The sequence below is a fragment of the Columba livia genome, chromosome 4 (assembly GCF_036013475.1).
Source record: "Columba livia isolate bColLiv1 breed racing homer chromosome 4, bColLiv1.pat.W.v2, whole genome shotgun sequence".
Classification (NCBI taxonomy): Eukaryota; Metazoa; Chordata; class Aves; order Columbiformes; family Columbidae; genus Columba; species Columba livia.
Genome location: NC_088605.1, coordinates 67,548,449 through 67,568,302, shown reverse-complemented (window position 1 = coordinate 67,568,302; position 19,854 = coordinate 67,548,449). Strand labels below are relative to the sequence as shown.

General features: G+C 37.3%; 2 protein-coding genes across 5 annotated transcripts in view; one reads left to right on the top strand and one right to left on the bottom strand.

The window, feature by feature from the left end:
* SEC24D (SEC24 homolog D, COPII coat complex component) overlaps positions 1–1,479 on the bottom strand; it is a 68,424-nt gene extending 66,945 nt beyond the window's left edge. Inside the window, exon 1 of the mRNA XM_021298611.2 lies at positions 1,339–1,479. The gene's annotated coding sequence lies outside the window, so the exon portion shown is untranslated. The remainder of the gene's footprint in view (positions 1–1,338) is intronic.
* Positions 1,452–19,854, top strand: part of SYNPO2 (synaptopodin 2) — a 91,637-nt gene continuing 73,234 nt past the window's right edge. For 3 of the 4 annotated variants that reach the window (XM_005510652.4, XM_065062750.1, XM_065062749.1), the window contains exon 1: positions 1,452–1,686. In XM_005510652.4, coding sequence (XP_005510709.2) covers positions 1,558–1,686 — 129 coding nt within the window. In that variant the 5' untranslated portion in view covers positions 1,452–1,557. The remainder of the gene's footprint in view (positions 1,687–19,854) is intronic. The other variant, XM_065062748.1, reaches the window with a different exon arrangement.

Sequence of the window (19,854 nt, the reverse complement as noted above, 5' to 3'; positions counted from 1 at the left end):
ACCCAGTCTTTGGGTTAACTTAGTGCCTTCAGAGGCCTCATGAAGGGCTCAAGTGCCTAAAAAGCTTGACTACTTTTTCCAGCCATAATATTTAAATTTAACAGAAGATCTTGTCTCTATCTTGATATTTTGCCTAACGGTCTTTAAAGAACATTGCTGTACTGTAAGGAAGCATCATGCCAGGGATACTGAACTGACAGACCCACACGCTTAAGTTAAAAGCCTCAACAGTTCCCAGCTGCTTAGATGCAAAGTCATGTAACACAAATGCTGAGCGCTTCCGGTTGCCCTGACATCTCTGAAAAACTGAAAACACTTCGTACAAGGACCTTGTTGGAATTTAGGCTGTAGAAATCTGATATGAACCCCCAGCAACCTGTGTCTCAAAGCAAGAAGTGTTTCAGAAACTCGTCTAGCCATTAAAGATGTTTCTGCCCACTTGCTCAACACTCCCCTAGAACCAGCTTAATTCAGAATGCAACATGATTTAAGCCAAATTAACTGACTTTCTGCTGAGGCGAATAGAAGCATTTACACTGTCAGTTGTTAACACTCAGCCTGGGGAATATTCATGCCTTGCTAAAGAACAGTCGCCTTTTAAAACACTCCAACTACACCTGCAGGAGCTCAGCTATTTACAGTCTGCGTTACTCCAAGTCAGCAACGGGGAACAGAATAGAACCCAGGTCTTCTAAGGCTAATTAACTTCTCACTGAAACTGATGCTGATAGTGAGGTTCTCCTTTATTAACATAGTGCTAATCATCTGTTGATAGCATGACTACAAAGATCTGATGCTTTATTCCACCAATCCCCTTTCCTGTCTGGTGGAAAAGGCAACAGGCTGCATAAGAACAGGTATTATTAGGGTCCAATAATGGCTCAGGTCATTACTAAATAACACTGCACACTGAACTGTGTTAAGACTAGAAAGCACCAGCAAAAGAAGCAATTCCAAGGCAGGGAAATTATAAAACTTTTTTACTTTTTTTCTTTTAACATACAGATCTGCAGAAAGTGCATGTGGGGTAGAGAAGAACATTGTAAACTTAGCTTTCAGTCTAAGTGTTATCAGTTATTTGGAGGATGCACACGATCTCTCACTTGAGATTCTGCTTTCTTCTTTGTTTGAAGTATGAATGCAAGAAATGGGTAAATTAGAGTTTAAAACGTCTGGCACCATTTACTAAAGTAAACTTGCGTCCTAAATTATCACTGGGAATTGCACGCTTCTTTTTGCTGTTGTTTTGATTTAGCTGTCACGAGAGTCATGTTTAAATATAACCTTTTCTGCCTCGTGGCTGAGTCTCTTTGTGTGCATTTCCTCAATGTTACTTACTTTACTTTGAAGGTGGGCTGAGCGTAGGAATCTGACGAAAGAGTGGGCTGTGCCCTTGATCCGAGGGAGCTTACATTCTTCTGAATGACTACATTTGCTAGTGCAGTACACAGCAGCGGCAACAGTGTGGTGCTCTGCGTCTCCAGCTCTGCCTGGCAGACAAACCTCAACCTCTCCGAACATCTGCAAGACAAATTTTTCATGTTCTTCTGTCAGTGAATGCTGCCTAACTGCACCAGGAAAATGGGCACAGGGGATTATCTCTGCATTGCTATGAGTGGAGGGGCGCCTTGGGGCTTTAGATTGCAAGGTGGCAAGGAGCAAAAGCAGCCTTTGCAAATCGCCAAGGTAGGATCACGAGAGAAAGATGTTATCGGTGTTGAAGAGAATAGTTTGCTTGAATATATACTGCTTCCAGTGAAATGCTTGGTGTGGATCTTACAGTGATGCTTGTTTGAATTTGCTAATATGTTTTGCTGGGATTCTACAGGTGCTACTTATGTTTGTTTGAATAAAAAGGAGTGATTACTTTTTTTGGTAGCTTACAAGTATTGCAAACATTTTCTTGAATGTTAAAGGTTTGAAACTGTGAAATTATGTGTGCCTTTCAGCTCCTGTTTGATTCGCTGCATGTTTTTGAATGCACTCGCCATGTGGCAAAACTGAGTCTCATATTATGAACACTGTTTCAGTTGTCTATTTATGATACCTTTTCTACTTTAGGCATAGAATAAATACAGCCGTATCATGAGAAAATGTTCCTACTATTTTGGGAATCCTGGAAAGCATTACACTGAGTTATCTCTGGTTTTGGAAAGTTATCCAGTCTTAGAAGCAGCTTTAATAGATGCCAAACATTCCCCTTTATATTTCATGAGCAACACTGAAAATTACAGAACACTTCATAAAATACCTGAATGTATAAAATGAGAGTGAAAGAGAGAGCAGAAATTCAGAATAAACAAAAAATAAGTCTCTCAAGAACTGGTAACCCCAGGTTGCAAAAATAGTAGTTTTTAAAGTAGTTTTGTTAAAAATCAGTGCTCACTCCATTGCAACAATGAAGATTTGTCATGGTTATTAAGGCTTATGTAACTGTATGGGGCTGCGTTCTGTTCTCCTAGACCAAAGGGACAAACTTTGTCCAGGGCTCCGAGTTCAGCAAAATACCACTGGCTGAAATGATACTGGAACTGATTATCATCATACAATGAATTCTGCCTTGCTCAATTAAGGGAGAGAGATTAAAACGTGTCTTATCAACCTTTAGTATCTTGGTAATCCAGTACATTGAGTATTAACTTTTTTGTACTTTGAGATAGTATTTTAGCTGAGTAGTTTAGCTATTTAAGCTCTAACTTTCTTAAGCTGTTGATTTATTAATTAGTTAAATTTGATTTGCTGGATCAGTTAACTTTTCACAAAAAGCAGAAACAGTGAGTCTACCTCATTTTACAAAAGGAGGGTCTTTTAGTTTCTCTGTCAAGAAAAGAACATCTTTCACTATTCTTTTCAATGATTTCGAGCCCATAATATTAATAATATTCAGTAACAGAGCTATGATTTATTGAGTATGTGTGTATTTTTTCTCATTACTGTTAAGTTTTTTGTTTGTTTTTATATTTTGCAAAACTTGAACATGTTTTTTTCCTACCGATAGGCAACTGTTGCTTTGCAAGTAAAGCCTCTGATAATAGATGACAGTGGAATCCTGCCATCTAGTGAAAACTTGTAGCTAGAACCTACAAAATTATAAGTAACGGTAAAACGCAAGTAGCCTTGCTTATGTAAAACCAAAAGTACAAAGCACAGTGAACACAAGATTCTGATTAAACTGTAGGTTTTTTGGATAAAAATGAGCTATACCTTTTTTTTTCCCTCCTCCATATTCACACCCTAGACAGCAGCACCTAAGTCTAGGCTCTATTCTATCACTAAAATTTGGTCTTTGAGACGTAGATACACAGTAATAGTTGTGCCTCACTTCTAATGGGAAAGCCACCATTAAAGCATAGATAAATTTAGAAAAATAATTATATATATTTTTAGAAAAAAGAGGAGCATGAGTTTGTTTTCTTGCAAGTGAACCAAACCAAAAGGCCACGTAACACAATACTTCAAAATACCCTTTGTAAGAGTACATGCCTATCAGCATATATATGTGTTATAAGTGTGGTGAATTGGGTGCTTTATGAGTTCCAGATCGTTCATTTATCCATGCTTATGAGTTAGTCAGGATCAGTGAGATTTGAAAATTGACACTCGTACCCGGCTGAAAAGCTGAAATTCAGGGTTGACAGGCCACGGGTTCCTTTGGGACTCACCGTGTGCAGGCTCCGCTGTCCTCCCCGGGAAGCCCGGGCTCTCTGGGAGGTGCACAGCCATGGGGCTCCAGCTCAGGCACCACCGCCAGGTTGAGGCTCAGCGAGGTGGGGGGTCTGCAGCTCCACCATCTGGGACCCTTTTTGGGGAGAGGTGATTTTTTTCAGCTTTTATTCTGTTATCCTTGAAAACTAAAACTAGGAACACATGAAAGAATAAAGAATTACCCAACTCATGCAGCGTAATTTTCCTACTGGCTCCAAAATCCAAAGGTTGTTTTTCCTTAAACACAATAAAAAATTGTCTTAGCTTCTCCACTGGTGCATATTAGTGTAGCTTCATGGAACCAGTGGGTCATTGCCAATTTACACTAACTGAGACTTTATCACAAGTGTGTGTTTGTGCTGGTGGTGCCTCAGCTCGCAGGAGCCGGGAAAGCTGCGGAGGGGCTGCTGGTCTGGCTGCAAACACAGCCCGAGCACAGCGCAGCCCCGGGCACGAGCAGGGCAGTGGTTGTGGTACTGATCTAAAGGGGAGAGGGATGTGAAATGGAGGGAAGTGAGATAATACATGAAAACAGGATATCAAAATTCCCAATTCACATTTATCTACCCTTTTGATATAGGAAACATACTGTTTTTAAAGCCAATGAAATAAGATACTGCAGTTCACTGCCCAAAGCAACTTTTACCAGTTTGGTTTATGCCTTTTAAAATATTGTTTTATTACATTTATAAATATAAATAAATCAATATACATAACACCCCCTCCATTGTCTGTTACTTACCTCTTAAAGCACATATGCAAGTAGCATTCCCACTAAAATCAGTAAGAGTTTTGCCTGTAGTATAAAGTATTGTCTTCCATTATCATGCAACGTGTTAACAGACAAATAGTAATAAACCTTTTGCTTTCCCCAGAAATATCTCAGTATCTTTTCTCGCCAGCATGTAAAATAGGAAATTTGCATTGGCAAATAATTTTACAACCATTAAATTAGATTTGAGACATTTGAGTAATTTGTTAGATGTGAGATTGGAACAATTTGATTTTTTTAAGGTATCATAAAGTATAATTTTGTTTGTCCATTCTTAACACTTAGTCAAAACATGTACATTTTGAAAACATTTGTCTCAGTTTCTGTAGAGGCATACAAACTGTTTAACACCCCTCTTCCTCCCAACCCTGGCTCCATATATCAGCTTACTTCGTTATGTCCACTAATGTTGTAAGTGCTCCATGAAAATTTACTTCCAGTTAAAAAGAATACGCATATTTTATATACTTGTCCACAATTGTTTTAAATACTCTGTCAAATGGCATATTGTGCTAAGAAGGATACCTAGTAAATGAATGTTATTTTATTTTAAATGGTACTTGGGAGCATGAAGTGAAGGAACCAGCGGTTGTATCGGTCGTGCTGTGTGTGCCCCAGGACACTGAGCCATGTCAGTATTGCACTGTAGCTTTCCCAAAGCAGGAGACAGTTGGGAAATCTCAATACAACACTGGCCTTAGATGGCTAAGAATTCAAGATATATAAGAGCAAAGCGACACGTGAAGTACTTTCTGTTTCCACTGTGGGATGTATGAAAGAATGCTTTTTCTTATGAATATCGTAGCTTTTTTTTTTTTTTGTAAACTTCTTTAACATTCTTAATTGAAAATATATTAAAACTGTGTGTACGAAGTGATACATGATTGTCTGGACTAAGCATTTGAAAAGAAGTCCTCTGAGTTTTTAGACTAATACTTAATAACAGTTATGTTATATATAGTGAAGCTAGATCCTTTAAGAAGCATCTCTTTTGCAACATGTAATTTAAAGGAGTTGTCCTATAGATGATTTAGATTTATAATTCAATCATGATGTAACTCTATTAAATGACTTGGTTGCAACAGAGATTATTCTCAGCATATTCGTTGCCTACACCACACAGCAATTTGATGAGTTTATTGTTTGTGTCTGTCAAAGTCTTGCTAATTTAAATTTGGGAACATAACTGAACAGTTCTAGTATTTGAGGGTGGTAAATTCCATTACGCAGAACTCTAAGCACTTCAAAGGAAATTCAGCCCTCGTTTTCCTATCAGTGTCCAAAAAGCAAAAATGAACAGACGCTTAGAAAAAATGAACAGATGTTTAGAAATCTGTGCAATCACTTGTGTTGAGGGTTTTCATGCTTGAGACATGGGGGGAACTAACATTAATGAGACCAGGTGCCCCACTTGTTACTGAATTCAGATCCTGTCAGTTCCAGAGGTACTCCGGTTTGTATGCAGTTTGTACTGAGACATTTCTACATCCATACCCCTCAGCAAGAAATAAATCTTCAAAGGGGATCATGTTGTTCTATTTTATATCTGAGAACTTAGATCCCGATCTTTCCCTGATTCATCAGTGGCAGAACAACATGTTGTTGCATATGGAGAAACACAGCATCTTTTTTAAGTGCTGACAGATTTTATGTACTTTTTTTGGCCACTTTTTTCAACTAAATTTTTAGAAAAATAAAATAGTAACGTTTCCCTTACCTTGATTTCTACTATGTCAGCTTTCCAGTGTGTAACTACAATTATGATGCCTATCCTCTAAAATGCCAAGTTATTTGAAACAATTAAATGGATCTTTTGAAACTCTTACCAATGTGATTTTGCACTCTGACAATTTTTGCTTTACAAAAGCAAAATTCCTTCTTTCTACATTTTCTTATGTCCAAACACGCAAAATATCGTGCATTTTTGCATTGTCTAGTAAATGATAACTGTCGTCTTAATTAAACTTATGAAATACTTGGATAATTCAGGGTTCAAATCCAATGGCCTCAACTGGGCTTCATGCAAAACTTCTACCATTTGTGACTGTTTTGCCAAATTCTGAAACAGACTTCTACTACTGCAAAAAATAGTAGGTTTACCTTTTGCTTAGTAATGGAATGTGACAGCTGGCTTCCTGGTCCTTTTAGACTTGTGAACGTGTCCATCAAAACTCTCCGATTTCAATTCAAGTCTCAGTTTCATCATTTTGGATTCATAGGAACCTGAAACTGAAAGTGAAACTCAAAGGCTTGGGAACAACTTGAACCAAGAGTGCGAAAAGCTGATGTCTGAATGTGATTACTTAGTACTGGATGGATGCAGAGGTGGGCTCTGTTGTGGTAGTTGGATTTTCTCCCTGCATTTATCTGAAACATTTGACACATGCAGAACAACCCCAAGTGGCTTTCATCAAGTTGACCTTTACGCTTAGTGTAGTAGGAAAAAAAAAAGGGTAAGCCATGTTAGCACAGGTATGCTTTTGGTCCTGAGGTAAGGGATAGCATGCCACCGTCACATGTGTGAGAGGTACGTCAGCACACAATTGGCCCATCCACAAAGTACAGGGTGTTTCTAAAAGATGGACCCAATTTGAAATCACTATAACTCTGCAACCACAAACCGCCCATGAATGAAACTCTTACCCCTTGAAAGGGCAGGGCATAGAGTTTCAAATTATTATCACTTGATTACTCATTAAACTCTTTGTGAATATTTGTATAATTGTAAGTTGTTGTCATCATGAAATATACTGCTTTGACATTGGGTCCATCTTTTTGAAACACCCTGTTCTTCACAGATCACAAAAACACAGAATGTCAGGGACTGGAAGGGACCTCAAAGATCATCTAGTCCAATCCCCCTGCCAGAGATGTTTGGTTTAAGGAAACTTTTTGTAGTTCTTGTTGTTGCCTTACATTGTCACCATTGGCAAATGCTCAGACTTCCAGGCAGAAAACCTAGGTAAGTAAAAGCTGAGATTCTGGTCACTACATTCTAACTGAGACATGATAAATATAGCTGTGTTACACCCCTGCTCCTAGCTCATTTCAGTGTGAAGTCACCCAGATGATTATAAACCATCAGTTGCTGAAACAGTGTTTTTTTGCACCCCTGCTTGCCTCGGCACTGGTGGCCTACGAGCACCATCCTTGCAGTCAGATGTAGGTAAGAGAATGTTCTGTGTTTCAGATCATCTCCAGATGGCATTAAAAAGTCATCTTGGAGTTGGAACTGATGCTTTGGTGCCATCTGTTTCTGAAAATATACTTGTTAATTCATAGTCAAGTAAGATCTTACTATACGCTACTGCATTGGAAATGAAGATCGCCCAGCATGCTGTGTAAAGGCTCGGTGCTGAGTTAACATGACCCTGCTGGTATTTCCTCATTTGTATCAATTGACATTTTCAACAGAATTTGAACACAACTTTATGATAATGTAGACAGAGCAAACCATGTTTAAAACATGCTAGCTGAACTTTGGCAGCAAAGGAGAAGAGTCTAGAGTTAATCTACATGATTTTAAACACAACTTGCCTTACTTGGACTGTATTTAAAGCTGTTTGTTTAAATTTGCTAGCTAATACATTTCCAAACATAGTTTGTTTTTGCAGCCTGGACAAAATCTTATTCTCAAACTCACTCTTCAGGCCATCTGACACAGCTGGTATTTGCTGATATTCAGAAAACCCTGTAGGGCATATTTACATGTTCTTTCACATAAGGAGTTATGTAGAAACTTGTGGGGTTTTTTTCTGTCTTTTCTGGAGGGGATTTTGACTCCATTACAGGCCTTGACCCTTTTTAATAGCATTTTTGCACATGTTTAGATGACATAGTTCAGATTCTATTCAAGTAAATGACAAAACTTACATTGACAAAGTAGGAAGAAGCAGAGCTTTACAGAGGTTAGGTTAATTTATTTTGCAAAACAAAGGAACAAATTAAGTTTCCCAAACCTGTCATTGCTCTTGAAAGACATAAAAATTATGAGGAAAAAATTTCATACAGCTTTACCAGCAAAGGTTTACATGTACTTCCAAAGGTTAGGGGTCTGTGTTTTCTAGTTTCAAACTTCTGCATTCCAGCTGTTGTGCCAGTGGAAATGTTTAGTACTGAAGTCCCATCTAGTTGTTTAAAATCTGCTGGCTGAACTGGCACATGACTGTATACCCTGTTTTGGATCTAAGGAGCTACATAACCAAGGTGGTTTTGGCATGCTTCCCACAGTATTTAGGCACATACATGCATGCTTTGGGTACATGGTAGTATTCATCTGCACTTGTTTCCAATAGATACTTTTCCAACTTTCACGCTAGGAGACCTTTCAATGGAATAGAATGAACAACATAACTCACACTGATTTAAACCAAACAAGCTAAAAAAACCCCACAACAACCCAAACAGTGTGCTCCTACTAAATTACATGAGTTGCTTTGTATAGAGTTTTGCTTCATTTTTTAGGTTCTTTACTGGAAACATTTAAAATACACTGCACGACATTATTACATTTCATTGTTCTGTATTTTCTGCCATTGCAGTCTTATTGTGAATATGAATGTAATAGTAAGACTTTTGGCCAAGTTCACAGTAAAATATCACAACAGGAAATGTTGTTTACAAACCCTTTAGGATTGTGTTGGATTTTTTGAGAGGATACAGCTAGTAATTTATGCATATCATGGAAGGACTTTCTTCCAAATACAGAACTCAGTGTGCTTCATATTCACAGCAGAAATATTTAGAGCAGAAATTACTGTAAAGGACCATATTTCATGGGTTATATGCTCAGCACTCTATAAAATGAGACTGATTTGGAGAGATGGCTTCTGCTTTAAGAGGAACAATTCTGTGCACAGAATTAAATGTGGACAAAAATGATAACATTTAGATTGCAACCAGTACTTACAAGCACTGTTCATTGGCTGGAATGAAACTGGCAGTAAAAAAACCCCTGGATATCAGCTTGAAGGTTTTAAATTTCAGACCTAATGTACACAAGTTACACAGAGGATTCCTTTTCTGTAATTTTTCCCATCTGTCCCATTTCATTAGAATCTGTAGTCCATATTCATATTGGATGTTAGGATGAGATGAGCACACATTTAGACTGAAATACTTTAGCATGCACCAAAATTGAAGTGCTATATTTTGGTTACCTGCCAATATAACATGTTGTTGAGCATGAGAGCCAAATATCTTCAAAACACGTCAGCACCTTGCTCTCAGTAGGGTGCTAAGAACAGTGAAGAACTGGCTGCTTTGTTTGTTGCTGATGCAGAAGGTAAATTATAATGAAAACCTAGCTCTAAGCTCACCAGAGTCAACGGGCTCAGACCCTGAGCTCTCTATCATGTGCTGCAGTCCTGGGCACAGCACAGGATCTTCTTTTCCTGTTTAGCAGGGAAACACTGTCTACAAGGCTTATTTTTACTTCCACAAAACTGTATTTTGAGTCCTTTAAGTTTCCTTCTTTGTTTGATATCTCCTTCCTACATCTGGGATGGGGCATCAAATGCATGGGTAACCTTTTGCTTCCAAAGAGTTATGTCATCCTGGACTGTATAGCTGTAGAATCACTATTTTATAAACTTGTCTTTTTGTAACTGTATTTTAGAAATACGGTCCCATTTAGGAAGCTGGATGTTTTGGCTTTTTGTAAGATGCAATGGTGATGAGTCAAATCTATGAACAAAGTAGATAAGCTATGGTTTTCTGTATTGCTGGTTTCCTTTGATATGTTCTCTATACCATGAACGTGCCACTTATGGCATAAATTGCTACAATATCACATTCCAATAATGTTTCTAAAATAGTACTCTCTGCCTAATACAAGGCAGATCAGGAACTGTTTGTTGTCTGCAGGCAAAGGTGGCAAAGCTGAATCTTTGTTTTAAAAAATGAACAGTTGAAATTGCTGTAAAAGCTGCCTTAACTAAGGAGTTACATTTTTTCCCATGAACTCAATGGGAGCTTTGCCATTGACTTTAAAAGGCAAAGGATTGTTCCTTAGTATGTATAATATAGAGTAGTTATTTAATTAGAAGCAGATATGAATAAAAATCCTCATTGCGAAGGGTATAGCAGATTTTGCTAGGGATCTACTTACCACAGTTTTCTGTATCTAGCAGAAGTCATTCCCTTCAAAGGAACAAAACCCCTTAGACTTCTGCATATTCCAATAACACTGTTAAATAATGTAATTTATTCTCAAGTTATTTGATAATTGTATATTAATTTCCAGACTGTCTTAGAGTCTTCATACGCACAAAGATACTCACTTGAGTTGAAGACATTTCAGTTTGCATATTTGTAAGAAAGTGAAATGATTGCTAATAATAGGTACTAGACTGACATTAGTAGAAACTAGAGGCCATTTATTAAAAGACTGATACTGGATCAGCGTAAGCTAAGGAGAAAATTTAGACTGTGGACATATCTCGCAGTTGCAAATGTTTACTGGTCAAAAGGACTACTTGTAACTAACCTCTTGCTTGCTTCAACTGCAAACAGACAGGCTTGTCTTGGTTGCAATGAACAGGTATTTCTTAAACAATTTAGATACCAGAGCTTTGCTAACTCATCTCATTTTGCCTGAGAGCTCAGGGAACCCTCATGTGAGCAGCTCGCGTATCAGATTTGAAGTATAGAAACGTCCAGGTAGGTTAGGACAGGGAGAAGGAAAGAGAGAGGATGCCAAGCTGCCGTATGTGGCAACTTTTTCAGCAGGCACAGCCGTGGCTGGACAAGTCAGACAGTAACCCCTTGTGCTGGCATACCCACATTGGTGTAGATGTGTCGCCAACAGTTCAACTGACATCACTTTGGAAAGGTTCTAAGGGTCCTGCAAAAAACTGCTTTTCTTCCAGAAGGAAAGCATCTACGTGGAGAATTGTGCAACAGTAACTGTAATGGTTGTCTATACCTGTATAATATCAGGTGTTTCCAAGATTTACTGCAATCAAGGGGAATCATGTCATGAGTTTTATTAGTTTTACTCAACCACCACCACTGGTGCTCCTAAAGAGATCATCTCTCCATTTATCTTTCTAAATCCTTGTCTTCTCTGCCAGAAATTCTTGCTCTGCTTTCTCTTAACATTTTCTCAGTAGTACTTTTACTTAAATATACTAGTACAGCTACTTAAACACCACTTTCGGTCAATTCACCTAAAATTGTGGCTAAATGATGCCTCAGACTTGAAACCTTGTTATTTGGTTAGAATAGTGCCCATCACTTCCAGTGAACTGCCTTTGGACTGCAAGAAATACAGGAAACTTTCTGCTTTGCACGAACTCTCTCATCACAGAAATCTCTGAACTACAAGAGCTTAACAGATGTGGCTGGAATAGACCAATCAGCATTTTGTTTCACAAATTACATTTTCCTGTTTTGCAAAATATCACTTCAAAGACCAGCTGCCGTAAGCTACTGATGTAATTACAGAGGATGCGTATGGAAGTAATCTGAAAAGGATAGTTTTATGTGTTATCATATACTCACAATGATCTTCCTGCACACTGAAACAATGCTTGCAGAATAATAGATAGTGTAAGACCTGCTTATGAAATTCTTCAAATTAGAAAAAAAACTATCATTAAACATGGGTATTTTAAGCAAATTCTAATATATGATAGTATTTAATGCCTAAGACCCTTGCAATAGAGCAGCTGTTTGACATCCTTCACTAAAACAAACCCAAAGTTTCAGAATCGTTTGGTTTCCAAAAAACTTGATACCTAGGCAATTAGAATGGTTTCACCTAAATTCTCAGTCAGTGGAATAAGCATATTATGTTGATCAATATAAAATGAGCCATTCGCAACTAGGAAGGTGTTGTTACAATAATACACAATAAAATTACATCATTGGTTTATGAAACAAAATGTTAAAGTGTTATCTTATGGTATCCATACCATCAGCCAAAGTTAGTCTCTAGATGCATTGTCTAGAGTCTGTATCTAGAAGAGGTCACTCATTAAACTGAACTGGAAATCACAATTAGAACACTCTTTCTTTCAAGCCCCCAAATCCCTTTGCTAAGTGAATTAACAGTGTGTCTTTATGTCCAGACTAAATAATCACCTTTTCATTATACTGACATATTATGGATTATCACTAGATGGTGCTCTTATTCACAATCCCCCAAATCATAGGTAAGTGAATGTAAAGACAATTACACGTTGGAGAAAGTTTGGCTGCCTGCTTTTATGTTTTCTTACTGAAGCTGCTAAGTATTGTTCAGCTCAGTACCTTACAGACCAAATAACTTCAAAGTGTAAAATTAATGCCTTCAAGATAAATATGTATATAAAACACATCAAGAATCATGTAACATCAAATTAATCAAAAACCATAATATCAAATTGTTCATTCCAAATCTGCCCTTCAATTCTACTTATTATTTCTTGCACACAAACAGAATGTAATCCCCATAAGGAGGGCTCCATAAATTTGCACTAGAGTTTGATTTGTGGTTTCATAACACTATAATTAGGACACATTTTGATCTTTTAAAAAAATAACTAAAAAGCAATACTTCAGAAGGCCTTAAGAAAGAAGCAGTTGTAATCCTTTAAAGATAAAACAGAAGAATATTTCTGCACAAAGTACAAAGAACCCATTTTATCAAACATCGGTTCCTTTCAACCCAACCTGACAATAGCCAGAGCAGACAAGGCTGGGAGCCCCAGAGATGTAAAACGTCTCCTAGGTCTGGTTTCCAACTTAGAAAAAAATTTAAGCTATCTTAAAATGATTTTTTTTTAATTCCTCATTATCCTGGTTTTCCTTTTTGACCCTGCTTTCAGTCATGACTTCAGTCCGTAGTATTAGCTCTTCTAAAACCAGATTATTTTATCAATCTGATGAAGAATAGACTCCCATAAAGTACACCAAAACCAAATCCAACAATGCATCCTTGAACAGCTAGAGTGTTGGAAATCTACTCGAGTTTTGCATTTTTAATTGAATAGTTTCAAATTAACTGATCAGTACGAGTGTGATTCAATGCATTTTTCCATGACTGAATATTTATTTGAAAGGCCCTGATTCAGCTCCTACATGTGCTACATTTTTAAGTCATTTCCAGATCGCCAGGGTAATTTTACCAAAAGATTTCTGAAATCATGGCACAATTTGTGACTACAAAAAGGATTTGACTTTAAAACCTCTTGTCATTCTACAAAAGCAAAAACTTCCCAAACTTTCATAGTTTTCTTCCTGTGTATTTACAGGAACAGTTAAAAACAATCCAGTGAACATAGTGAGATGACCATGAATGCCTCTTTTCTACACTGCCAAGAATAGTACAAAGGGTACAATAATTAAGCCTGAGGAGATAGTTTTCTTTGTGGCTCCTCATCTTTTGTAGCATTACTACATGAACAAATGGGCCACTGAAATGCTTTGCCCGAGAACAATGGTGCCCAGCCCCGTACCAGCCTTCTGGGTCATTCCCTTGTTTCCTTCCAGGCCTGATTTGCATAAGAGGCCTGGAAAAATTGCAGAGACTCAGAATCAGCACAAATTGATATTGGGTACTAATTGACTCAGGCTAAAAATAAGGATTCATTGGCTTGTTCAAATTAGGTTTGAACTCAGGCCTTCTGGATTCCTGCATTATCCAGCTCTGAAGAATTAAACCCTGGCATGGCTCATCAGCTGCTGCGTCCTGGGATAAAAATAGAGAGGCAGCAATGGGACCATGTTTTAGCACAATATTAGCTGAAACTGAGAAGAGTGGAAAGGAACCCTTCCTCTTATGAAAAAAGATCTTATTTTCAGGTATTCTAACCAACAGCACGGCAATTGAGCTCACCTAAAATGAGAGCCAAACCAAATCTTTCCCCAAAACCTTTCCTGCTGTAGACCCAAACCTTTTTTTAAACGCTGGAAAATACGTTTTGTTCCATGCACACAGCCTGATGGTCATACCTATAGGAGTTACATATTTCCTCAGTCCTATGCATTGCCTCTTGCCCCAAAACCTTCCTCTAATAGGTGTCCATCAGATCATTATGAGTACGCCTTCAAATGAGACTTGTGCTGTCTGGCATCAGCAGCTCCCAATGAGCCTGGTATTTTTAGCAATCCACAGATTGTGGGACTGAGTTTAATATCTGAATATGTTTGGTTTGCACGTGGTCAAAATACTGTGTGAATAGGTTTCTTTGTGATTGCCAGTTCCTTTAATATTGTAAGGCTCTTGTATCTCTTTCCTCTTGCTGGGAGAGGAAACGATATGCTACAAAGTCCTCTCTGTTTTTATAGTTTCGTAATATTATGGAAAGCAGTGCTCTCCATTAGGGATTCACATAATCTCATGTTATACCTGTATATGTCACTTAAAGCAAAACTTAAACATTGGCCCAAGCAAGTTTAGTTTCATTTAAAAGCTCGCTTAAACATTTTTGATTTGTCTAGTTTTATATTTGTAAGATAACTCTCAGGCCAGACCATATTTACATATGCTCCAGTTTCATTTTGGCTGTTTCACTTGGCTCCCTTAGGCCTTATGTACCTCTAGTTTCTCCATCATTTTAACACAATTACTTACAATCTAAACCAGTATTTAAAATACAGATCCTGCCATAACTGCAATTGACTGGTCAGAAGTGTATCTGTACGACTCTTTTGCTTGGAATGAGCACAGACCTAAGGTGTATTTAAGGAAAGGCCTCTCAGCCACAGGCCCAAGCCCACCCTTCAGCTAATATTGGTTATTGCAAAGCAAGTACATGTCTGCCAGATCTGCCGAGGTTGTCCTTGTTGAAATAGCCCTTCCATCTCTGGACCCGTCTTCTTTTTAATGCAGAAAGCTTTGCTGTACTCCTGTGGTGTCAGTCACACAAACATTTTCGCAGAGTAAAATACCTATGCAGCATGTGTGGAATATGGGGGGAGGGATGTGGGAAGAAGTTGAACTTGGTCTTCACTTCTCACAAATTACACTAATCTCTGGCATCAAGGCTTCTTACTTCAGACACAGAGGGTGAGATATACTTTACTTCAACATGCAAATTTCTGGTTTCTTCCATACAAAAAGAACTAGAAAGAGATCCCCTCTGATATAGTGACATTAAAATGCTCTTGCTGTTTGTTTTCTTTAAATTAATTATTAGGCTTAAGTTAATAAGAAAAAGGTAAGTTTCAGGGTGAAACAATAAATAGTAAAGGAAACTGGACACTGATTCTGACACTGAATTTAATTTATGAAGGCGTTGACCTGTGACATCTGTTTAAAGACTATGCAATCCTCTAAAAGTGTGCTTTCCAGAGAAACCTGAGAAGGTACTAGCATTTAATATAACAGAACCTTTCCCTCAAAATCATATTAGTAAGAGAGGTGAAACAAAATTAGAAGTCTTCTGAGGCAATTTGAGTAAAATTATCTTCCTTTTGGTAAAAGAGAGCACTGTACATTTCTATATACCTATTCAGTTGCTTAAAATGCCACTCTTGATCTTCAGTTGATTTTCAAATGACTTCTTATGTCACCAATATGCTGAAATCTGTGTCTGATTGTAAAGGTTTCTTGAAGGGACAGCTATAAACAGTGCCGTGGGATAAGGAGTTACACCACCTATCAACTTCCAATGTATAAAATAATATGAATCATAGGTAAGCACTTGCTCAGCAGAAAAACCACAAAATCACAGAACTGATCCACACAAATATGTGTTCAGTTTCTAGCTCTGCCTTCCCAAGTTCCTTCTAGCCTCTGCTCTCTTGGTGCCTGGCATTTGGAAGAGCACCACACATCGGGGCTGACTGTGCCACTAGCACAGCTTTCCTGACACTCCTTCGAACAATCCTTCATCAATACCATGCTGTCATATTGTCCAAAGCCCCTCCAGATTACTTTTCCTTTCACGAATAAGCTTTGAAAGCAGCACAATACATATGACAGAAGACAGAATGATTTCTATTTCCTTTTCTGCTTGTGTCTCATCTTTTTAAGCTAGTATTTGACCTGGTTGGGAGCCAGATCACTTTCCATAGATCTAAAAGGAAACAGTACATGAAGAATTTTGATTTTGCGGCTGCGAATGCCTTAATTTCAGAAGTACTTACAAAAAGTGCCTCAGCTCTGTGCAAGATACTGGGTTTTGTTGCTTTCTTATGTAGTAAAAGCAGTGCACACTCTGAAAACCAAGTCATCAAGATCTGGCACAGTTTTGGATTTGTATATACTGAAGTTGCTTGGTGGTTCCATATGGCCATAACAGTGCAACCAAGTTAGATGCATCATTTTACAGTGGAAAAATATGCAGGATATCTTGTAGCATAGTTGGAATGCTGTTGTTCTAAACTAATATAACTAGGGCTGTCAAAAAACTTTCTATGACTATGTTGGGATGAATATTCTGAATGGCAAGTAGGTATTTTATCGTTATGTGTTAATCTTCTTGAATGGGATGAATTATTAAATTAAATTCTTAAAATGAGTAGGTCTTTTACGTGCACTTGTATTTTCAAGATGTTTGATACAGTCAAGATTATCCTGTTAATTTACATGTGCTTGTTTCTTTTGTTATTTTTAGAAAATTCTTTAAAACTTACTATTATTCTATCACCTGAGTAACATTTGAAAGTATTTTTTATTTTAGTCCCATAGCATTTTTCAATTATCTTAATCCTTAATCCTTAGTTCTATTATTTATATTTTTGGAAGAAGAGACAGAAGAACAGAAGCCTGTCATGGCTTCAGGTTCTAAAGTCTGTTTCAGTAACACTGTATAGAATAGGGCATATCTCCATGGCGTAACTCTCCAGAAGGTGATAGAGCTATGCTAGAAGAACTGTAGCACATTTTCAGCAAAGTCCAGGGGAATTAAAAAAGGTTTCATGGGAGAATATTACTGTAATTCGGGGTAACACAGTGTTTTTCAGAACTACTATATTCTTATAGAATTTTTCAGATCTTTGAGATTTCAAAATACAAATGTTCAATAGCAGTAAAATGCACGACTACTTAAACTACTTAAGGAAGAAGGATTTTGTCCCCACTAATTGACTCTGACATTTACATGGAAATTTACTAAAATTACAATCCACAGGAACTATGATGTCTTCAAAAACCACAAACGTTTTTATGCGTGTTCTTCCATTATAAAAATACTTTTACACTTCGGTTCCTTGTCTTCAGGAACAGTAGAAGTAGCCCCACATCTACTATATGTGACTAGCTTGCTGGTAGACCACAGCTGACTGATACACTGCATTTGTGAGCTATGCATCACTTAATGGAACTAATAACAGCGGTGGTATTTATCTGTCACATTTAGTAGTATGTTTTTAGAAACTTTTATCTATGCTAAAACTAAAAACTGTACATCAAATTTAAATAATACCACTTCAAATTGTGATCTCGTTTTCCAAGGCCCTTCCCTCTTGACAAAACCAGAGTATTGCAGAAGGTTAATGTGGCTGCGTCCTTGCTGAGTCAGCCTCTGAGTAGCCCTTGCAGGAAACGTGTACCTGGAGGTTCTGGCCACCTGCAGTCATTTCACCTTCTAATAATCCCTTTGCAGGAGAGAGACTACTTCTGGTGTACCAACCAAATTCCAACACGTGCCTACAATCTGATTACATAAGTTACACTGCGTCCCTTTCCTCTTTGAAAATATTAGGAAAATATTATTATACTTTATCTCCTAAAAGGCACACATAGTGGTGTTCTCGCTATAGGATTGCTACCTTTCATGGATGTGTGAACTGCATCCTTCTTGTATATAACTGCATCCTTTGAGTTAGCCAACACATCTTAAAGCTGGCACAGATTTTAGCCAAAGGTCATTAAAGTACTTCAGAATCTATTTGGGATGAACGATGCCATATTATGCTTGGGTTAGTACATAATAATAGTACTTCAGAGGAAGATAATTAAATAAAACCATAGAAAATGTATGCTGAAGATCTGCTTGAAACAATAATCCAATTTCTTATATTAAGACTCGTTAAAAATGGCAGCGTTAAAAAGCAACTGGCTCTTTCCCAAGCTACATGCCATTTGGATTTCCTTAAAAATTCAGTCTTTACAGTTTCTGAATAATACAACCATTGTAATTCAAGGACGCTTCCCTGCTGGTTTTGATTAATTTATTTTAACAACACAGAAGAAGTCTGCTGTAGCTCCTCTGGTAATATAAATCCATGTTACAAAGAATGCTGTTGTCTCCACCTCTCTAATAAACTACAGTGTCAGGGGTTCAGAGCTAAATGGATGGCAATACAACATAAACAATTCATCTCTGCTTTTGTGTCTGAATTTAATATCAGGGTTTTCCCCCCCGCTTCAACCCTTACCTAGTTTGTAACTCTATTCTTATTTCCCATCTAAGTTTCACATTCAGTGAAATATTTTAACTCATAAGCAATAACAACCATTTTACAAAATTAAAATATATTGAAAAAATTCTACTTATAGTCAGTTATCTTAAAACAAACCAACCACCAAAACCAAGCAACAAACAAACATAAAATAATCATGGCTATCTGGTCAACTTTTTACAATTGATTGCAAGTCTCATGACATAAGCTATTTTCCTTACAGTACCAGATACTGAAATCTGGTTCTTGCCTGAGTAACAGCTTTCACTAAAATGAGAATGTTTCTGGATTGCAAATTGATCCCATCCATAAAAGAAACAAACAAACAAGTATTCCCAAGTTTTTAATGTTTAAATCTTTTTTTCATGTGGTAATGGAGAAATTATTTAGTAGTTGCAGGGATAATGGCAGAAGTTTGGAAGGAGCTCAGTCTGAGAACAAAATGCACTGTGAAGGCATCTACATACCTATTAAAGTTTCTATGGACAGAAACTGAGTAGATCTACGAAATAGCTGCTATTAACATAAGAGTTGTTTTCAGATGTTACATGAATTGTCACAGTGATGTGTGACATACAGATATTTTCCCAAATTCTAAGAACATACGAATCCTGCAGCATTCAAACAGTATTATGAATTTTGGGAATCATATAGTACTTTAATAGAAATTACTGTGTTAGCTTACTTATACAATTACATCCTCTTGAACTAATTGCATTCCACATAAATATTAAAATTTAAATAAATGAATTTAAACAAAGAAGTATTATTAAGTGAAATGAAGCAATTTCCAGGCTGTTTCTTAAAGATTTCTGGTAAACTGCTCCTTTGACATGTTGCATGTGTAATTTCAACAGTACCCCTATGTGCGAGTGTATATACAGACGCTTTAGGCTAACATTAAACAATGTTCTATAGCTATGAATGTTTTTGTAATCCAAAGAGAGTAGGTAGTGTTTTTATAACTATCAATTCTTGGCTTATGGAGAATGTCTTCAAATAGAAATGGAGAGAGGTTTATCATTACAAACAGGTCTCATTCC